Source organism: Camelus bactrianus, chromosome 6, assembly GCF_048773025.1.
Source record: "Camelus bactrianus isolate YW-2024 breed Bactrian camel chromosome 6, ASM4877302v1, whole genome shotgun sequence".
NCBI classification, from domain to species: Eukaryota; Metazoa; Chordata; class Mammalia; order Artiodactyla; family Camelidae; genus Camelus; species Camelus bactrianus.
In genome coordinates this window covers 28,455,434-28,474,075 of record NC_133544.1, presented here as the reverse complement: position 1 = coordinate 28,474,075, position 18,642 = coordinate 28,455,434, and the positions used below count along the sequence as shown (strand labels likewise).

Genomic DNA, 18,642 nt, shown 5'->3' with positions numbered 1-18,642 from the left:
CACAAGGGCTGTTTCCAGGAAGGGCTGACCCTTGCTGTTTCCATACCCTTCCCTGAAGCTCAGTGAATCTCAGAATCTCAGCTCCTTTGCAGGCCACTGAAAAAAAAAATCCCCAATGAGCACACAGGAACCTTGGAACCCTATGGCATTTGCAATTGGACATTGCAGTTATCACGTGACAGAGGCAGAATTAGAGTCTGAAAACCTGATCTTGAATCTCTGCTGTCACTTACCAGCCAAATGAGGCCAGGCAAGTCTCAATCCCACGGAGTATCCATTTACTTACCTGTAAAGTTGGATTTCTCTAACTTCACAGGATCATACTGAGGCTAAAATGAGAAGAGGCATTTGTCCCACCCTCTTCACATGCCAAATGGTGATATTTATAACTTACCCATTCTAAGGGCTTTATATACTCCATCTCCTTCAATCCTGCCAACAACCCATGAAGTGGATACTATTTTTTTATCCCCATTTTACAGAGGGGAAAACTTGACCCTAGATAAGTAAGGTGACTCTTGCAAGGTTATACCACTAGGTGGCAGACCCTGGATTTGAACCCATCCTGACTAGCTCCAGCAGAGGAAGACAGGCAATTCTCTTAGAGCAGCTCTTCATTTTTTTTTGGAGAACCACCAGTACTTTGTTACTGTTCCATCATCCAGTCTGGGCTTTTTTGATCTGAGGGCGCTGGGGAGAGTTTAAGCTTTTTAGGCAGAGAGTAGTGATTCAGGTTTGCTCTTTAGAAGGATGACTGGCAGCTGGTGGAGGCTGAGTGGTGGGCAAGGGGAGTGGGCAAAACTGAATGCAGGAGTTGGGTCAGAAGCTTGTTTATACAATCCAGGAGAGAAGCTGCAGGGGAGCATAGTTAACCTTTGTCAGGACCTCTCAGGCCCACAGGAAGGAGGAGTTAAGCCCTGGCGCTGCTTGCAGCTTGGTTGGAGAAAATTACTCCTCCCCTTGAAGTGAATGATCCATACCAATGAAAATAAACACTAAGGGTTGAAGATAAACCACAATTTTCTTGGGTTGACTGCAGTGGACTGTCTCCCTCCACTGAGGAGCTGATGTGATGTGTCTGTGACCATTTCCAAGATGGTCCCCTGGGGATGACCCTGCGTAGAGCCTTCCAACATCCTGCTGGACACTTTGGTAGGCTGTGGTTCCCAAGTAGGTTGGTCACCCAGGAGAGGTCTCCCTCCCTCCTCTAACCCATCTCTGTGGTCTTTGCACCCACAGACTACCCCTCCCATCAAAGCTTTTTCTTCCTTCTTGTCGCACCGGGAGACCAGGTCTCCTATGACCTTTCCTCCTAGGGCTCCTAGGCCACAGAGAGACTACGTGTTGGCCTTTCAGTTTGAGGCCAGGCGCCAGGACGCCTGGGTTCCAATCCCAGATCCACAACGGAGCCACAGGTCAGCATCATTCAGCATCATCCCATACCCACAGGGGCCGCCCCTGGCAAGCAGATAACCAGCAAATGCTTCCCCTTTCTCCTCGACTCTGCTCCCGGGGCAGCCGCTGTAGGACTTGGTATGTCACCCGCTGGAAACTTGTTTGCAAGTAGCGAATGCACTCGCTCCCCACTCCCAACGCGAATCACAGCCCGCTCTGTGCGGGTGATCTGGCGATTTTCCAGTTGTCCTTGGTGTTAATGCAGAGAGGAAGCAGATTTCTCAGCCCCTCCGCGTCCTATTACCCTCATCTGAAAGAAAGGGGCTAGGAGTGTTTTCTCTGCCAATTTCACCCGGCCGCTGTGACAACTCGTGTACTCGTGCTGAAAACTGTAAGCGCTTAAGGTGTTACCATTAGCCGGGTGGGCATTCTGGTATATTTAGGCGACTGGAGCTCTCGTAGGCCTCTTCGGACTGAAGCGCCAAGAGAAAGTTTCTCTTTATCTCAGTCTCTCCTGGAGCCCACTCCACCGAGTGTCGCTCCTCGGTGGGGAGGACCACGAGCCTCCTCTCTTTCCTCTCTCCCATTGGCTTTCACCTGCCAGAGGGGCGGCTGCCACGGGCCTCTTGGCCCGTCAATCAGAGCCGCCGGGCTCCGCCCCGCCCCTCCCGGGGGTTTATAACGGGAATTCCCATGGCCCGGGCTCTGGCATCCAACCTGCTGCCGCCGCAGCCCAGCCGAGCGGTGAGCGCGCCGCGCAGAGCACACGCTCCGGCTCAGCTCCCCTCCGGGGCGGTTCATGAGCGCGCGCTCCGACCGCAGCCTCAGCGAGCCCGCGCCGTACCGACGCGGCCCGCGGTCCGCCGCCCGCCGCAGCCAGGGCCCCGGGGGTAAGGAAGGCAGGAAAGCAGAAAAGCAGGCGCGGCCGTGCCCCCCGCGGAGCCCGCCACCCCTGCCCGCAGCCTGCTGCCCGGCCCGCCTGGCACTATGCTGCCCGCGCGCTGCGCCCGCCTGCTCGCGCCACACTTGCTGCTCGTGTTGGTGCAGCTGTCCCCGGCTTGCGGCCACCGCACCGGCCCCAGGGTAAGTGCGCCCCCAGCCGCGTGCCCACCTGCGGAGGGAGACCGAGGTCGCTGGCCCTTATCCCTCAGGGGCTGGGTAGAGGAGAAGGGAAGTGTCAGACCTCGTCCCTGCGGTCTTCTTGGCCAAGTTGTTGAAATAAAATTTTCTCCTATTGCCCGCTCCCCCACCTCCTCCAACCCCCCCGCCACCCCATTCTTTCTTGCAGCACCGACTCTGCCTCCTCCCTTCCCCCACGACTGTCTCTGGTGGGTTCTCTTTCCCAGTGTTTTCTTGCAGGGCATTTTGCTCCGGGACCCTTAGAGGAGCCTCCTGCATCCGAGAGACTCATTTTCCGCCCAAGCAGGGCTGCCCTGTGGTCTCACTCTGCGCGCGGTCCCGGAGCGCTGGCTTTCTTGGCAGGAGGGGGGGGGGGGGGGAGCTCTGCCTCCAGGGTTTTAGGTTACCCGAGAGCCACACAAGGACCTTGTGTTGTTGTTGTTTTAAAAAGCTATCGCTGCTCGTAAAACCCATAGCAGATAATTTTAATGCTCCCTCCTGCTGGGCACAGCTCTGGAGGAGTGGAAGAGGTGGGAGCTGTGGGCAGCTGGTGGAGAGGAGCTGGCAGTGTTCTAGGGTCTCTTCCCTGGCGTTCGGGGCCGGGCGTTTGGACTACTTGTTGAACCTTGGTCCGATTGGAGTCCTGAACTATGTGAAACGTGCCAATTCTGTGCACAGGACAGGCTGTCCAGAGCATTGTAAAATCTCCTGGAACCAACAGCATTGTGTTCATTTCTGGGCTAGATTATTGCTCCCTTTACCCCAATTGTTCTAATGAAGGATTCCACTGCCTTAAAAAATGTACTCTTAAACCACCCAGGGGTTCATTTGACCAAAAATATCCAGACAATCTCTGGCCAAGAATTAGCTTATGTCAGGAGAGCTGTCTCTCGGGATAGCTGCTTGCCTCCACCGTCAGCATGAGAGTCCCTGAAAAAGTAGCTGAGATCTTTGTGAAAACAAGGTTGGCTTCTTTACCAACTCTTGCTTTCCTGGATTTTGGTCGGCCTAGCCCATTGCCACCTGTTTAGATTGCAGGTTCTTCATTCATAGCTCTTGCTACATAAGAATCACCTTTATAGCTGTCGTATGTGTTGGGGGGAGGGGGAGCCTTGCAAAGCTTGTCAAGCCTTAATGACTGCCCAGATGCCGAATGATTACATGCAAGCCCAGCTATCACTGTGAGATCAGATTTGCAGCCACTTAGGAAAGAAAAGTGTTTGTCCCCGTATTGGGCCGGCCCTCGCTTTTATGGCCAGATGTGCAACAGCAGCAGTTAAAGTGCAGTCGATTAGATCCAGGGCGTGTCATAAATCCTCGACAGCAGGCATTCCCAAAGCTGGGGCAAGTCAGGGCTCCGGGAGTGACTTTTATGGATGCAGATGAGGATGCCTTTTAAATGAAGCTGCTTGGTTGGATATTCAGACTCCCAGCTCTTAAACTCCGAGGTCAGGAGAGCCACAGCGTTCCCTCCAATAATTAGGAACAGTCAAGACAGAGATGCAGACCAGAGCACCCCGAGTGAAATCTGCATGCCCGCCCACATGAGAGGCCCGGAGACAAATGGTGGGGGGCTTGCTTGCTGCCGGGCAGGTCTTGCATCTCAAGACATATGGCTCTCCTTCCTTGACTCCCGACCCTGGAGGAAGCAGCTCTTAGGGGAAAAGCTAGGTACGTAAGGGGGAGGAAAGGGACATTGGTTACTTTTCCCTCCAGCTTCCTTTGTTTATTAATTTGATTGAACTGATGGAACATAAGCAGGAACTGTAAATAGGTTTGTATGTGTCCCAGCTGCATTTTCCCTCTTTCTCTCTGACACATACACACATGTTCAGAAAGTACCAAAGGGAAGATGCTGTCTTGAGCATGTGGTTACCTGAATGCATTTATAGGCCCCAATAAGAGATACATTTATGAACCCTCGGGCTGGGTGCTTTCCTTGATAGTTTATGCTTGTAAGAATGAGAAGGTGGGTCTTTTTAGTATCATTTGGCAAGTGAGACTCAGGGAGGCTAAAAGCCTTGCCTGAAACAGTCATGGTGCATCCGTAGCTGTGGGAGCCAAATCCCAGTTTATATGGATGTACAGATTATATGCTTTCTACACCACCAAGCAGCTGCAGGGAGTGTTCGTCCAACCAGTGATGCGGTTCCTGTTAAATGGGCATCAGGAGAGTCTGAAGAAATCATTATTAATGGCACTTTTTGGTGCCTGTATTGCTAATGGGTGATGTCTTTGAGTTTCAACCTAACCCAGAAGACTGCAGTTCTGTCGCTTCTTGGTGGCCTCAGAAACGTGGCCATGGTTGTGAGTGGTGGTGTCGTAGGAGGAGCAGAAACATCTGGCTGTGGCACTATTCCCTTGGGCACTCCTGGGTCTCTGCTGTTAATCTTTTGAGTGACAGAGGCTTAAGAACTGGCATCTTTTCCAGCTGGGTTTTCTAGGAAACTGAGAGCATGCCCTTTCGGTTTAACTTTATCTGGCTCACTAATTGAGTTCCCCCGAGGCCTAGACCCCAATCTATGCCCCCTTATTTGCTTCTTGCCATCATAAAATGCCTGACATTTGTTTGACTCTGGAAGCCAGTGGCTATCAAGTATCAGATTGGAGGCTATTATATAGGCAATACCTGATTTCTTGGTCTCTCAGCTCCGAGCAGCCGCGTGGCTACCTGGGATGCTGACTAGGAGCCTTTTAATTACGGAGGAGGCAGCCATTTCTTTAATCCTGCACAATTTACTGAAAATGTTTCTGGGGAGTGTTGGATGGGGGAGGGGCTCTCCTGGGCTGACGGAATCCGACTGATGGTCAGGCCAACCCACTGCCTGCCTTTGTCTAAACCTCTGTCCTGCCCTACAGATGGGAAGCTGGGCGAGGGCAGGAATTGGGCCCGTCTTGTCCATCGGCGTATCTGCCAGAGCTCAGCACAGGACCTAGCCCCCATGGAATGAACAAATAAATGCAGGTGATTCATCTTTAACAGTGACCCACGGGCTCCACTTTCTCGGACTAGAGGCAGGAGATAGATTTAAGAAGTTTGAGAAATAGGAGAAAATAGGAGAAGGTCAAGAATTCGGAGAGATTTGATTTCTGAATTGTTTTCGGTATATTCTTTATTTGTCCTCTCCCCTCTCACCTACTGGATTCGTACTTCAAAGCCCAGCTCCAGGATCACTCGCTAGGAACTTTCCTGCAGAGCACCCTTTTGGTTAGAATCGATCACTTTCACCTCTGTACGAGTTTAGCATCTGGTTGCCTTGTGTTCTAGCTTTCGCTAATTCTTCTACAGTGAGCATCTTGAGATCAGGCCAGTACCTTCATCTTCTTAGCTCTAACTTGCCCCCTCTGCACTCCAAGCATGGCTCTGTCTTGTTAAATGAACAAGCTCACAATCTCTCGAGGGCAGAATCGAGATCTTATTTGTCAGTGTGCTGGTCACACTGCAGAGCATTCTGTAAATATTTATTGAAATGAATTCGTCTGTACTGTGACAGCCACGCCAGACCCTCTGCTCTCATCTAAATGTGAAATTGGTCCCTTAACAAACTATTTTTTCTCCCATTTTTAGACTTTTGTTCCTTATTTAAAAATAAGTGTGTGGGGTGGTTATGGGAGGTTAGGGGGTGGAGAGACTGAGCAAGCAGACTTGGATGGGGGAACAGGCTCTGGCTCCACCAAATCCCTTTTTTAAAATCTTACATTTGCCAAATGTGAAGCAGCTTCTAGACAGTTCCCCTCCATTTAACTAGCCTGCCTCAGGGTCTGGACCAGGGTGGGTCCTGTGTCTGCATAAGTGCCCTTCTGATTATCTGCATTAGGGACAAGAACCTTGCTTTTCCACATGGAGGATTCAGTTGAGAGGCTGCTCAAAGTGTTAGGCCAAGCAGTTGATTTAAACATTTTGAAGAGCTGACATGTGAAACTTAAACAAAATTGAGGAGGACAGGAAGAGGAAACAATCATCTTAGAAACTCTAGGAAATGCAATCAAATGGAAAACACTTTGATGTTATCTCATTATCTCCTAAAGTTGAACATTCACATTTCTTATGGTCCAGTGGTTCCATTCCTAGATATGTATTCCCAAAAGAACCTCGGGTCCAGAAGGAGACTTATGTGACTGTGTTCACAATACCACGAGCCTGGGAAGAGCCCAAATACCCATCAGTTGGAGGGCAGATGAATAAACTGTGATGTATTCACACAGAGGAGAATTATACTCAGTCAAAACAAATGAGCCTCCATGACATGAAAAAATATGGACTCATCTGGGTAATATGATATTAAGTGAAACAAATGCACCAAAAGATGCAGCATGACATCTTTTGTCAAGTTATAAAGAGCAAAAATTAAAGAAAAAAACTTTTGGGAATACATACAGCTGCAAGAAAAGTATATGAAAAGAAAAGCAAGGTAGCAACGTGCACAGGATTGGGGGAGGTTAGGGTGAGGCAGGAGGATGGATTGGCTGTGGGGGGACCATGGATCAGTGTAAGTTAGTGTCAATACTTTACCTTTTTGAGGGGAGGAGCAGAAGAAGATGGTTTGAAGGTATTTGTGCAGCGGTGAAGATCTAATAGCTAATGAAATAAAAAATAAGAGTGACCCTTGCATGGACCAGTGTTGAGTGTGACACGAAGCAAAATTATGATTCATTCAATTCTTTACACCTGAGGTCAGACAACAATTGCCCGAGTGGTGACTCCTTTCTTGCCTCTTTCTGCTCCCTCCTCCCCTTTTCCAGATGTACATCTCCGAATTATTGGTTTTTGTTTTAATTCTTGGCTGATTAGACCCAGAGCAGGGCCAGGCCAGGGCATAAATATCTACTGGCGAGTGGGCTCGTTTGTAAAGCTGAGCCCGCAGAGGGCAATCTTCCCTCTCCCTTGCTCGGGGGTCAACCCTGTCCTTCTGAGTCCTCAGCCCATTAGAGTAGAAAAATTCACTAGTTGATGCTTGGGCCAGAAGCCTTATTTGCCAGCGGGGGTGGGGGAGGCGTGTTTCTGGCTGACCTCTGTCTTCATTCCAACCTCTCTCCTCACCCCTGCTTGGCAGAGGCTGCGGGAGGGAAGCAAGGCCCCTCTTAGCGGGTACAGGGTACCTTTTCTGTCCTGACTGCATAGAGATCTATTGTTTAAGCAGCCAAGTTCCTGGCATTGCCGGTGTTGGTAGGGGGATGTCAGTGTGGAGGACCCCCTCCTACTGCGTTTGTCACCAAGGAGCTGTTTGGGAGAGGACAAAGGTTGAGCTGTGGATGGGAAATTGATCAGAGCTGCCTGTGAGCCCCGGCAAACAGGGTTAGCCTTGCACATACGTGCCGTGAGAGAATCCTGAGTCACCGAGGGGGTAAGAGAACTGGGTCTCCAGGAACACTCCCAACAGCCTCATGAAGATCCCAAAACCACATAGGTCAGTATAGCAATGACTTGGATTTCCCTTTGCACCTGATGTCATTCTAATCTCAATCAGTAGATCACAAATTAATCTTCCCTCTGGCAGACATTTAAGCTTCTTAGGTGTGGAGCTGTGTGTACTTCCCAGACTTTGCCTTGGTTGATTTCAGCCTCCCTTTTCTGGAGCCAGAGTGGGGCAGTCTCTACAAAGCAGGAAAGGCTGCTCAGAAGAGCTGGCATCTCAGAAGAGCCTCTACCACCATCAGGGAGGACCAGGACAGGGTGAGGTTCTATGAGATAATGTGTCAGGTGCTTTGAAACCTGACAAAAACTCTACAGATGTGAGCGACTGTGTCCCTTCCCCTTAAAAACCATTTCCCACTCCACTATTGATCTGATTCTATTAGATAAGGGCTGATTTTTTTTTTTTAAAGTATTGACAGTGGAGAAAAACTGGACCCACTTCCCAGAATAGTTCATTTTTTAGGACTAGATAGCATCTCTAGGACAGTGCTGGGTGTTAAAAACATTTTTTTTGTGCATGTTTATCATGCATCTCTTCTTGAAAAATTCTGTAGAGCCCCAGAGAAGAGGACACAGAAGTAGGAATAAGTCAGAGGGTGAGGCGGAGAGTGTTATGAAAGGATGAGATGCACACCTTCAAGTGTACAGCGCCCCCGACCAGCTCAAAACTGACCCCAACGACTTCCCTTCATCAGTGGGGATAGACCTCTTTGCCAGGGTGGAAATGTTCTGCATCTGCACTGTGCAATATTAGACACATGTGGCTATTGAAGTTTTAAAGGTGATTAGTAAAACAGAGGAACTGAATTTTTAACTTAATAGGATTTTAATTAAATGAAGTGTAAAGATTAATAGACACGTGTGGCTAGTGGCTATCATATTGGACAATGTTCTCTCACCGAGGTGCCCAGCCTGGCCTCCCACTAGATAAGCCCCACATGCCCCAGACTTTGGTCATACTGAACCACATTGCATTTCCTGACCCCTCCTTCTCTTCCCATCTCTGTCTGTCAAAATCCTGACCATAGTTTGAAAGGCTCCACACAGTCCTCCCAGCCCCCTGTGCTTTGCTTACCCCTGGGGCATCTGCAGGACCAGAGAGGGAGTGTTTTGAGGTAGCCTTAGCACAGGCTTTGGAGGTGGGCAGACCCAGGTTTGAGTCTGGTTCTGCCACTGCGAGCCTGGGCTAGTAATTTAACATCTTGGGTCCTCGGTCCCCCAGTTTGTCCAATGGAAATCATAGCATCTCTTTTCCAGGATGGTGGGGAATAGTTCCCTATTCCTAGTCTTACTCCTATACCTCTTCTTTTGTAACAAATACCACACATCTAGTGGCTTAAGCAATACACACTTTTGGAGGTCAGAAGTCTGACACAGGTCTCAGTGGGCTAAATAACCAGCAGAGCTGAATTCCTTCTGGAGGCTCTAGGGGAGAATTCCTTTTCTTGCCTTTTCCAGCCTCTAGAAACTGCCTGTATTCTTTGGCTTGTAGTCCTCTCCCACCTTCAAAGCCAGCAAGAGTTGGTCAAGTCTTTTTCATGCTGCCATCTTCTGCTTCCCTCTTCCCCATTTAAGGACCCTTATGATTGCTTACATTGGGCTCACCTGGAGAGCCCAGACTGTTCTCCTTGTTTTAAGGTCACCTGATTAGCAACCTTACTTCCTCCTTGCCATGTAACATAGCAGTATTAGGGTTAGGACATGAGCATCTTTGGGGAGGGTGCATTATTCTGACTACCACATTCATTAAGGGATAGTGCCTGGCTCATAGAGGGTGCTTGGTAAGTGGGGACCATTATTATGACCTGCATCTGTGAGTTTCTTTCCTTTCTGAGTAGCAGTCTCTTAATGGTGGAGTTGCTTCATTTTCTTTATAGACTCCATTCTGCCCAAGAACAGGTGCTTAGTAAATATTTATTGAATAACAGAATCTTCAATAAATGTAGATTGTTTCTTTCCTTGTAAAGAAATATTAAACAGTAAAAAGAAGTAAAGTGCAAACCAAAAAATATAATCCCCTTTGTGCAAAAAAAATGTCTGTATGTTGGTTTATGTATCGAAAAATTGGGTGGATTATGTCATGTTGTTAATGGTGGTCACCATGGGGATATTCCATTTCTATGATATGTGTCTTAGTGATTATTGAAATAATTTTGTTTACCATTAGCATATTTTAATCTTAGAGGAAAGTAATACAGATCAAAACATGCATGACTTGAAGAAATCCCCAAACCTGTCTCCATCCAGCCTGATCTCCGTCTTCACCGGACACAGCCTGTGCACGTGTTGGGTTGATTTTTAGGGTTAGTAACTATTCGTACCAGGCCTCTGACTCAGTTTCTGCCTGCTTTGAACTCAGTCTGCTTTAAAGGAGAGTTTCAATTAACCTCAGCAGGACATAACTATAAAAAATGTATTTATTGCTGCTGGTGGGAATATAAATTAGTACAATCACTTTGTAGAATTACAGTTGAAGTTGCACACCTTGAGCTTGTAATTCCTCTTTGATATATATCCTGAAGAAATGTGCTTAAAAGTATGCTAAGAGACATGTTTAAGGATGTCCATGGCAGCGTTTTTTGGTAGTAGCAAAAATTGTGAACCAGTTAACTGTCCATCAAGAGGAGACTTGAAATATAAATAATGAAATATTATACAGCACTGAAAATGACTACTTTAAAGCATCACTCACTATAATGGATCAATTTCATAATCAAGATGTGGAGTGAGAAAAGGCAAACTGTAAAAGAATACATATGTTATGCTGCTATTTATATAAAGGTTGAAAATTTTGGAAAGAAGAAGTGTCAGCTGGAAGTATTCTGTCAAGGGAATTACTTGGGAAATTTATATAAAAAGTGTTACTTTGAGTAAGCAGGATTTCCTGGAAATGACACCAGGACGTTGGCAAACAGCTTAGACTCTCCATTTTTGATTCCTTTTCATTCATTAAAAGAACTTTTCTTTATTATGAAAACTTCCAAATATACACCAAGAAGGAGAGACTAGTATAATGAATTCCCCTGGAACCCTCACTCGGCTCCAACAATGAAAAACTCCTGGCCAATCTCGATTCTTCCCCCCATCCCTCTAGTCCTCTGCTCAGATTATTTTGAAGCAAGTTCAGACATTGTATCTTATCCATAAATATTTTCATATATATCTCTAGAAGCTAAAGACTCATTAAAAAAACACCTAACCGCAATATCATATCACAACCAAAGAATATTAACAACAATCCCTTAATATAGTAGAGTTTAATCAACATTCAAATCTCCCTGATTATCTCTCAGATCAAGATCCATTTAAGGTCTACTTATTGGCTTCTCTGTATTTTAGTCTATGAGATTTCTCACCACCTCCTTTTAACTTTGTAATTTATTTGTTGAATGAAGAGCTTATGCTAGGGTTTTCCACACTAACTTTTGTTGATTACCTTCCTGTAGAATTGTGTCACATGTTTCTCTATGCTTTATATTTCCTGGAAAATGATACTTAGGTCTCGAGGCTTGATCAGATGTAGATTTGGTATGTTTTCGGGCTAGTATGTTTCTTGGGAGTTGGTGTGTACTTCCATCAGGAGGCACATGGCATCTGTGATATTAGCACCCAGTGATGATCATCTTGGGACCCATTCATTTGTTAGGCATTGTCACTGGTTTTTAAACAAGTAATAGGTGATTCCAAAAAGTGCTTCTACCTTTTGTGTGGCATGACCATCTTTTTCGTCTCTGTGCTGGCATGGAGGGGTCTGGGGAAGAGGGCCTGGAGGCCAGTGTTCCCTTCTCAGCAGCGGCCTCCCAGTGGACTCTAGCACCTTGAGAGAAACTCTGCCTGAGTTCTTGGTTGGTGGCTTAGGAAGAGGAGTCTCCTTGGTTTTGGGTGGAAGTAGTAAGGGCGTGAGGGAGCTGGTTTTACTCTCTGCTGCTACTTGGGAGGCCTTTGAAGTGTGACTGCAGATCAGCTTTGTGTGTGATCTTTGGTATATATACATCAGTTGGGAATTTATCTTGTAGGAAACAGACACCACATTTTGAACAGGCTTACCCAATGAAGGGGATTCATTCGCTCAAGTAATAGAAGATACAGATAGAAAGTAGGTTTCAGGATTGTTTGGATTCAGTGGCTTAATGATGTCCTCAGACACTCAGTGCATTTCTGTCTCTCCTCTCTGCCTTTTTGTGGTGTCTGTTTCATCCAAAGCCTCACTCTTCATGGTGGTGGAATTGCTGTGGTGGTTCCATGCTTCATACCTAAGAGAGGAAAGGGAGAATTGGCTTCCAGACAGCCTTTCCTCCATGCTCATGGAAACCTTTGGCTCTTAGCTTATTGATCTACATTGGCTCAAATGCCCATTCTTTTAGCCAATCCCTTTGGCCAGGAGAGTGCCCTGCTGTGAGAGACGTGGTCCTAGATTCCTTAGACCAATTTATGTGCATAGTAGGAGAGAGGATGCCCATTTCTGGAGCTGAGGGTGAGGGCATTTTTCCTCCCTCCTCCTGACCACATGGCTGTACAAGGTGGGAGTCTGGAAGGGATGCTGGGGCAACAAACACAGTGTCCATTTGGGGATTTGCATTTGTAGCTCAGCAGAGTGGAGAGTGGATGCGTGATAAGAAGTGTGCTGGACATCATTCATAGTCAGAGCCCAGAGAGGGAGATCTCCTGTGACTGTGTGACCAGTTCTCTCATCTATTACACGAAGAATTAATGACCTCTAAGGTGACCACCACTGCAGACATTCCAAGATTAGGAGCTGATAGGAAAGGGGAACATGGGAAAAATTTGGATACTTTCAGAATAGAATAAGCCAAATGAAGATGATTCCAGAGGACCCCTCAACTGAAGAGACACAATCGCACAGTCCCATAGTTGGACAGAATCTCAGGGGTACCTTCATTTTATGCATGAGATAAGGACTGTCCTGGGTCCACACAGCTAACTAGAGGCAGAGCCAGAGCCCGGACCTAGAGCTCCACCTCCATCGCTCTGTCCATGGCTTTTCCATTCAAAAATGTCCTGGAGAATTTGGGAAAGCAGCAAAAGTCTAGCCAAGGGGAGGAAACAGCCCGAATTTTAGGAGCAGATTGTGTTTCTGAGTTGCCTTTGGCCAGTTCACCAATGTCCAGTGGTTGGAACATGTGGCCAAAAAACTCAGGACATTCAGAGTCTTCGCCATCCTTGCCACCTGACTCTTGGTGTCATTATACCTTCCATTTCATAAGGTTCGAGTTTCTCAGTCCCTAAAAGATGTGGATTCTTGGTTTCTGCCCGTGGTGAAGGTTTCAGTTAAGAAATGTGCAGCAGAGCAGCTAGAACATGTGGTCAGTGGTAGAGTTTGAAGTAAAGGCAGATCTTGGTGTAAGACTCTTCGTGCTTGTCAATAGCAATGCAATCGGTGCAGACACGCCCAAATTAAATGACAAATGGTCTAGAGCACAGGGGGTGTGTTTTTTGGTTGGCACAATATTTCCCTGGGAGATCTTTTAAAATCAATACCTGATTTGAGGGTTGAAGTGGAGACTCTTCGTATTTGTTGAAGAGCATCTGGAAGTGTCCAGGACTTGCCCTCTGTGGGTGCTTTCTCCCTGCCCTGTGGGGCAGATTCACAGCTGCACTGGCCCAGGCAGCCGGAAGTCAGAAGCTACACAGAGGACAAAATACATCATTTCTATCCTTTTCATCTTTTCCTTTGCTTCAAGGATCATGTCCCCTCTCCTGATGGTGTGTTATTGCACTTTCTTCTCCCACCACGGGAGAGACTTAGGGAAAAAAAATCAAAACACTCATCCCACAGCTGTTGCCAGTTTGTTCCTTTTCTCTCACTAAAGCTGCATTTACCTTGGGAATGAAATGCACCTCTCATCTTACTGCTGGGTGACAGAAGAAGTCTGAGCTGTTACCATTCAAAGCGTTCTTGCCCATCCAGAAGGCAGTGTAGCTTAGTGGTTTAGGGCCAAAGAGACTTAAGATTAAATCCTGGCTCTGCTTTCAAGCTCTGTGTCTTTGGGCAAATTAACCTCTGAGCTTCAGCTTCCTCATCTATAATTTGAAGATACATGTACCTCAGTGGGTCATTGTGGAGTTTAAGGGAAGTGATGGCAGGATGCTCAGTAAAACTAGTTCTTTTAACTATTCATAAAAGAACACATGTAACAAGAAAAGATGATTCAAATAAGATCCCAACATTGTTTTTTCCCTAGAGTTTCCCCTTGGAATGAAAGCTAAAAGGTCCATCGGTATATGTAAGATAGCTAATTTGTGGTTCTATTTCCTTTTGTTTAAAACAAAGCATATTTTGGGGGGATAAATCAAATATCTCTGCCCCTCATGCCTTTCCCAACCCAACATAGGTCAGAAGGACCCCCTCCTGGGAATCAGTGGAGGAAAGGTGCCCTTTGGAGTGATCTCCCTCCATGTGCCAGGTGGCCATGTCTTCTTCTTCAGGTGACTGTACAAGCTCTCCTTCCTGAAGTCTTCTTTCATTTTCTCTTTTCCTGGGATGATAGGTTGTTTTTCGGAGTTTAGCATCTGAAGGAAGCTCAAGTAAGCCTGACCACCTTTCCTTTTTTCTCCAAGACTGTGAGAAGCAGTTTTGCTGGTAAGAGGTAACAGAAGGCCCTGCTGATGTGCCCTCCTCATCACTTCTGGGCTCAGGGTCACAAGGGTTGGGTTGGTGACTACTCAGTATGCTCCCAGATCTGGTCCCCAGGCAAATTCCATGGAGCTCAAGGAATTTGCCTGTTTTTTTCTAGGCCTCCTCCTCCCCTTACCCCATGCTGAGCCTTCCTTTATCTGGGGATGGAAAGCCAGTCACAGCAGGGCCTGTGGGTGGGCCTGAACAGGAGATCCAGGCTACTTTTAGAGCATTTCAGAAAAACTCCGTACTGTAAGCATGACTTCCAGGAGGGATATTTCCAGATAAGGTGGCTTGGGTCAACCACACTCACTTTTTTTTCTATCTAAATACTTCTAATTGGTGTCTTTAGACCATTGACGTTTAAAGTGATTGCTGATAGAGTTGAATTAATATCTACCATATTTGCTACTATTTTCTATTTGTTGTTCATGTTCTTTGTTCGTATTTTTGTCTTGCACTTTTTCTACCTTTGTGTTTTTAATTGAGTGTTTTATACAATTCTGTTCTCTCTCCTTTCTTAGCATATCAACTGTACTTTGAAAAAAATACTTTTTTGTAGGTGCCCTAGAATTTGCAATATACATTTACAACTAATTTAAGACTATTTTCAAATAACACTGTACCACTTCATGGGTAGCGCAAAGCTAGTAGGATAACAAAATGTTTCTAATTCCTTCCTCCTGCCCTTCGTGTCATTGCTGTCATTCATTTCACTTATATGTAAGTTGTAATTATTGAACACATTGTTGGTGTTATTATTTTGAGCAAACTGTTATCTGTTAGATCAAATAGGAAAAATAAGTTTTTATTACTTCTTTAGTGTGCTTCCTTTATGTAGATCCAAGTTTCCGACTTATATTTTCTATCTCTCTGAAGAGCTTCTTTTAATCTATCTTATAAAGCAACAAATTCCCTCCATTTTCGTCTGAGAAAGTCTTTATTTCTCCTTCACTTTTTTTTTCTTTCTGGCATTAGTAAATTTACTTAAATCCATTTGATTTATATTGTCTAGCAAGCTGTTACATTTATAGAGACAGAAATTGTTACTAGTCTCCACTTTTGAAGGATAAGTTTGCAGGATACAGCATTCTAGGTCAATTTTTTTTCTCCTTCTCTCAACACTTTAAATATTTCATTTCACAGTCTTCTCACTTGTGTGGCTTCTGAGGAGAACCTCAGCGTAATTGTTCTCTTTGCTTTTTTACAGGTGAGGTGTTTTTTTTCCCTCTGGTTTTTTTCAAGATCTTTTCTTTATCTTTGATTTCCACAGGTTGAATATGAAATGTTTAGATTTAGTTTTGGGGGACTGTATCCTGCTTGGTATTGTCTGAGCTTCCTGGATCTGACGTTAATTTGGTGGGACTTCTCAGTAATTATTTCTTCAAATATTCCTTTTGTTCCTGCCTTTCTTTTTTCTCCTTCTGGTATCCCTATTACATGCAGTACATGCATGACATCATTTGTAGTTGTCCAATAATTCTTGGATGTTATGTTCTGGTTTTTGTTTTTTAGTCTTTTCTTCTCTTTGCTTTTCAGTTTTCTATTTGAAATTTCTACTGATATATCCTCAAGCTCAGACATTCTTTCCTCTTTGGGGTCCAGTCTACTAATGATCCCATCAAAGGCATTCTGCATTTCTGTTGCAGTGTTTATCTCTAGCATTTCTTTGGGATTCATTCTTCGAAGTTACATTTCTCTCCTCACATTTCCTCTCTGTTCTTGCATGCTATCTGTTTCTTCCATTACAGCCCTTAGCATGCTAATCATAGGTTTTAAAAAGTTCCTGGTCTGGTAATTTGAACAGCTATGCCATTTCTGAGTCTAGTTCCAATGGTTGCTCTGTCTCTTCAAATTATGTTTTTTGCATTTTAGTAAGCCTAGTTTTTTTTTTTTTATTGAAAGTCAGATATGCTGTACTGGGTAAGAGTGACTGCAATAAACAGACCTTTAGTGGTGAAGTGGTGAGGCACAGGGGGCAGGGAAGTATTCTATCGTCCTATGAATAGGTTTCAGTCTTTTAGTGAACCTGGGCCTTTGGACAGTGAACATCACAAATGCTTCTCAATGCTTTTCTCTCCACAGGTGGGACAGGATGGCTAGAGGGGGCTGGAATTGGGTATTTCTCTTCCCCCAGTCAGTTAGGCTCTGATAAAACCCCAGTAAGTTAGGCCCTGGTAAAATAGTTTCTCTTGAAGGCAGGCCTTGTTAGCAGAATGAACAGAATACTCTGGTTATTTCAAAATGGCTATTTTTGCCTCCCCTTTCTTGAAGCAGGTGGGGATTTTCCTGATATTCATTGTGAGACCCTGGTACATTTATTTTCTTCCTTCCTTCCTTCCTTCCTTCCTTCCTTTCTTCCTTCCTTCCTTCCTTTCTTTCCTTCCTTCCTTTCTTCCTTCCTTCCTTCCTTCCTTCCTTCCTTCCTTCCTTCCTTCCTTCCTTTCTTTCTTTCTTTCTTTCTTTCTTTCTTTCTTTCTTTCTTTCTTTCTTTCTTTCTTTCTTCCTTCCTTCCTTCCTTCCTTCCTTCCTTCCTTCCTTCCTTCCTTCCTTCCATATTTATTGCTTGTTTGTTTGTTTCTGCTTGGGGGGTTGGTAATTAGGTTTATTTATTTACTTACTTATTTTAACAGAGGTCCTGGGGAATTGAACCCAGGACCTCATGCATGCACTCTACCACTGAGCCATACCCTCCCCGCTGCCCTTCAGTACATGTCTTGCCTATCCCCAACACTAAAGGCTCTCCCCTTGTGTTAGTGGTGAAAAACCTGATAGCCCGGTGTTCTGAGGCACTAAAGCAAGTCAGTTGTACATTACAGTGTGCATTGCCTCCCCATCCCTGTGCTAACTAAGGCTGATTGGGTTCATGACCATATGACCACAATAGCCTGGTCCAGCTCACGGATCCTTTAGTCACACCAGCTCTCAGGAGCTAAGACTTGGCAGTTAAAAATTTTGTTACATCTTGTAGATGTGTATTTCTTTTTATTTATTTATTTATTTTTTATTGAAGTATAGCTGATTTACAATGTTGTGTTAGTTTCAGGTGTATGGTAAAGTGATTCAGTTTGTATGTATATATATATATAGAGAGAGAGAGAGAGAGATTCTTATATAGATTCTTATATATCCTTTTTCAGGTTCTTTCCCATTATATATTATTACAAGATATTAACAATAGTTCCCTGTGCTATACAGTAGGTCCTTGTTGTTTATCTATTTTCTGTATACTAGTGTGTATGTGTCACTCCCAAAATCCTAATATATCCCTCCCCTCTAGATGTGTATTTCTTAAACAGCGTATTTCCTAAGGTATGGTCTGTAGCTTTCCTGAGCTGCTGCAGTGTCCAGGAATCTGCATTTCTAAAGAAGTACCACAGGGGATTCTCATGCATACTCTGAGGCTTCTTTAGGCTAAAACTGTAGAAGGGAATAAAATCTATCAGGCAAGGAGTGGAACCCCTGGCCTGTGTAACCTGTGACTTAAAAGAAGATAAACACAAATTTCATTTGCTTTTGCCAGTAGCTACTTACATATATCAAGACATGCTCCCTTAGAGGGAAGGGAGCCTCTTGAGGTTGCTGGCCTCTACTTTCCCAGTGTTATGTCCATGTCTGAAGGTAGAGGAGCATCTTGTTTTGGGGTTGGAGCCATTCCTGCACTGATAGGAAACTGAGAATCTTAGCTGGGTAGGAGTTTTAAAACAGTGATGTCCAATTCTGTGGAAAACAAGTCTTAAGGGTCATGTGCAACTGCTATCCCATGTGATAAAATTTAAAACAGCTCCTTGTACCATACTCAGGAGTTGTCCATGGAGATGCAAAGATGAAAGCTACAGCGTGGATTAGTTCAGCAGAGTCTAAGAGGCTGCAGAGAGATGGACTGGTTGGATTTCTCCATGACCACCTTTGCTTCCTGTACCTGGGGGCTTTGGATCTGAGCACAGCTCTAGTTAGGGAGGGGCATTTTGATTCATTCTCTTGTCCCTTTATTCATTTATGAGTTGGCCCTTGATGGGGCTGTGGTAGGCGAGGGGGAAATTGTGTTTGCATCTGATGCCGAAAAACCACTAAG

The 18,642-nt window shown here is 45.4% G+C and overlaps 1 protein-coding gene across 3 annotated transcripts in view; it reads left to right on the top strand.

Annotated features, from left to right (window-relative positions):
- The first annotated feature begins 2,091 nt into the window (after positions 1–2,091).
- SMOC1 (SPARC related modular calcium binding 1) overlaps positions 2,092–18,642 on the top strand; it is a 135,112-nt gene continuing 118,561 nt past the window's right edge. For all 3 annotated transcript variants that reach the window (XM_045522162.2, XM_045522161.2, XM_045522160.2), the window contains exon 1: positions 2,092–2,478. In XM_045522162.2, the coding sequence (XP_045378118.2) occupies positions 2,383–2,478 (96 nt within the window). In that variant the 5' untranslated portion in view covers positions 2,092–2,382. The remainder of the gene's footprint in view (positions 2,479–18,642) is intronic.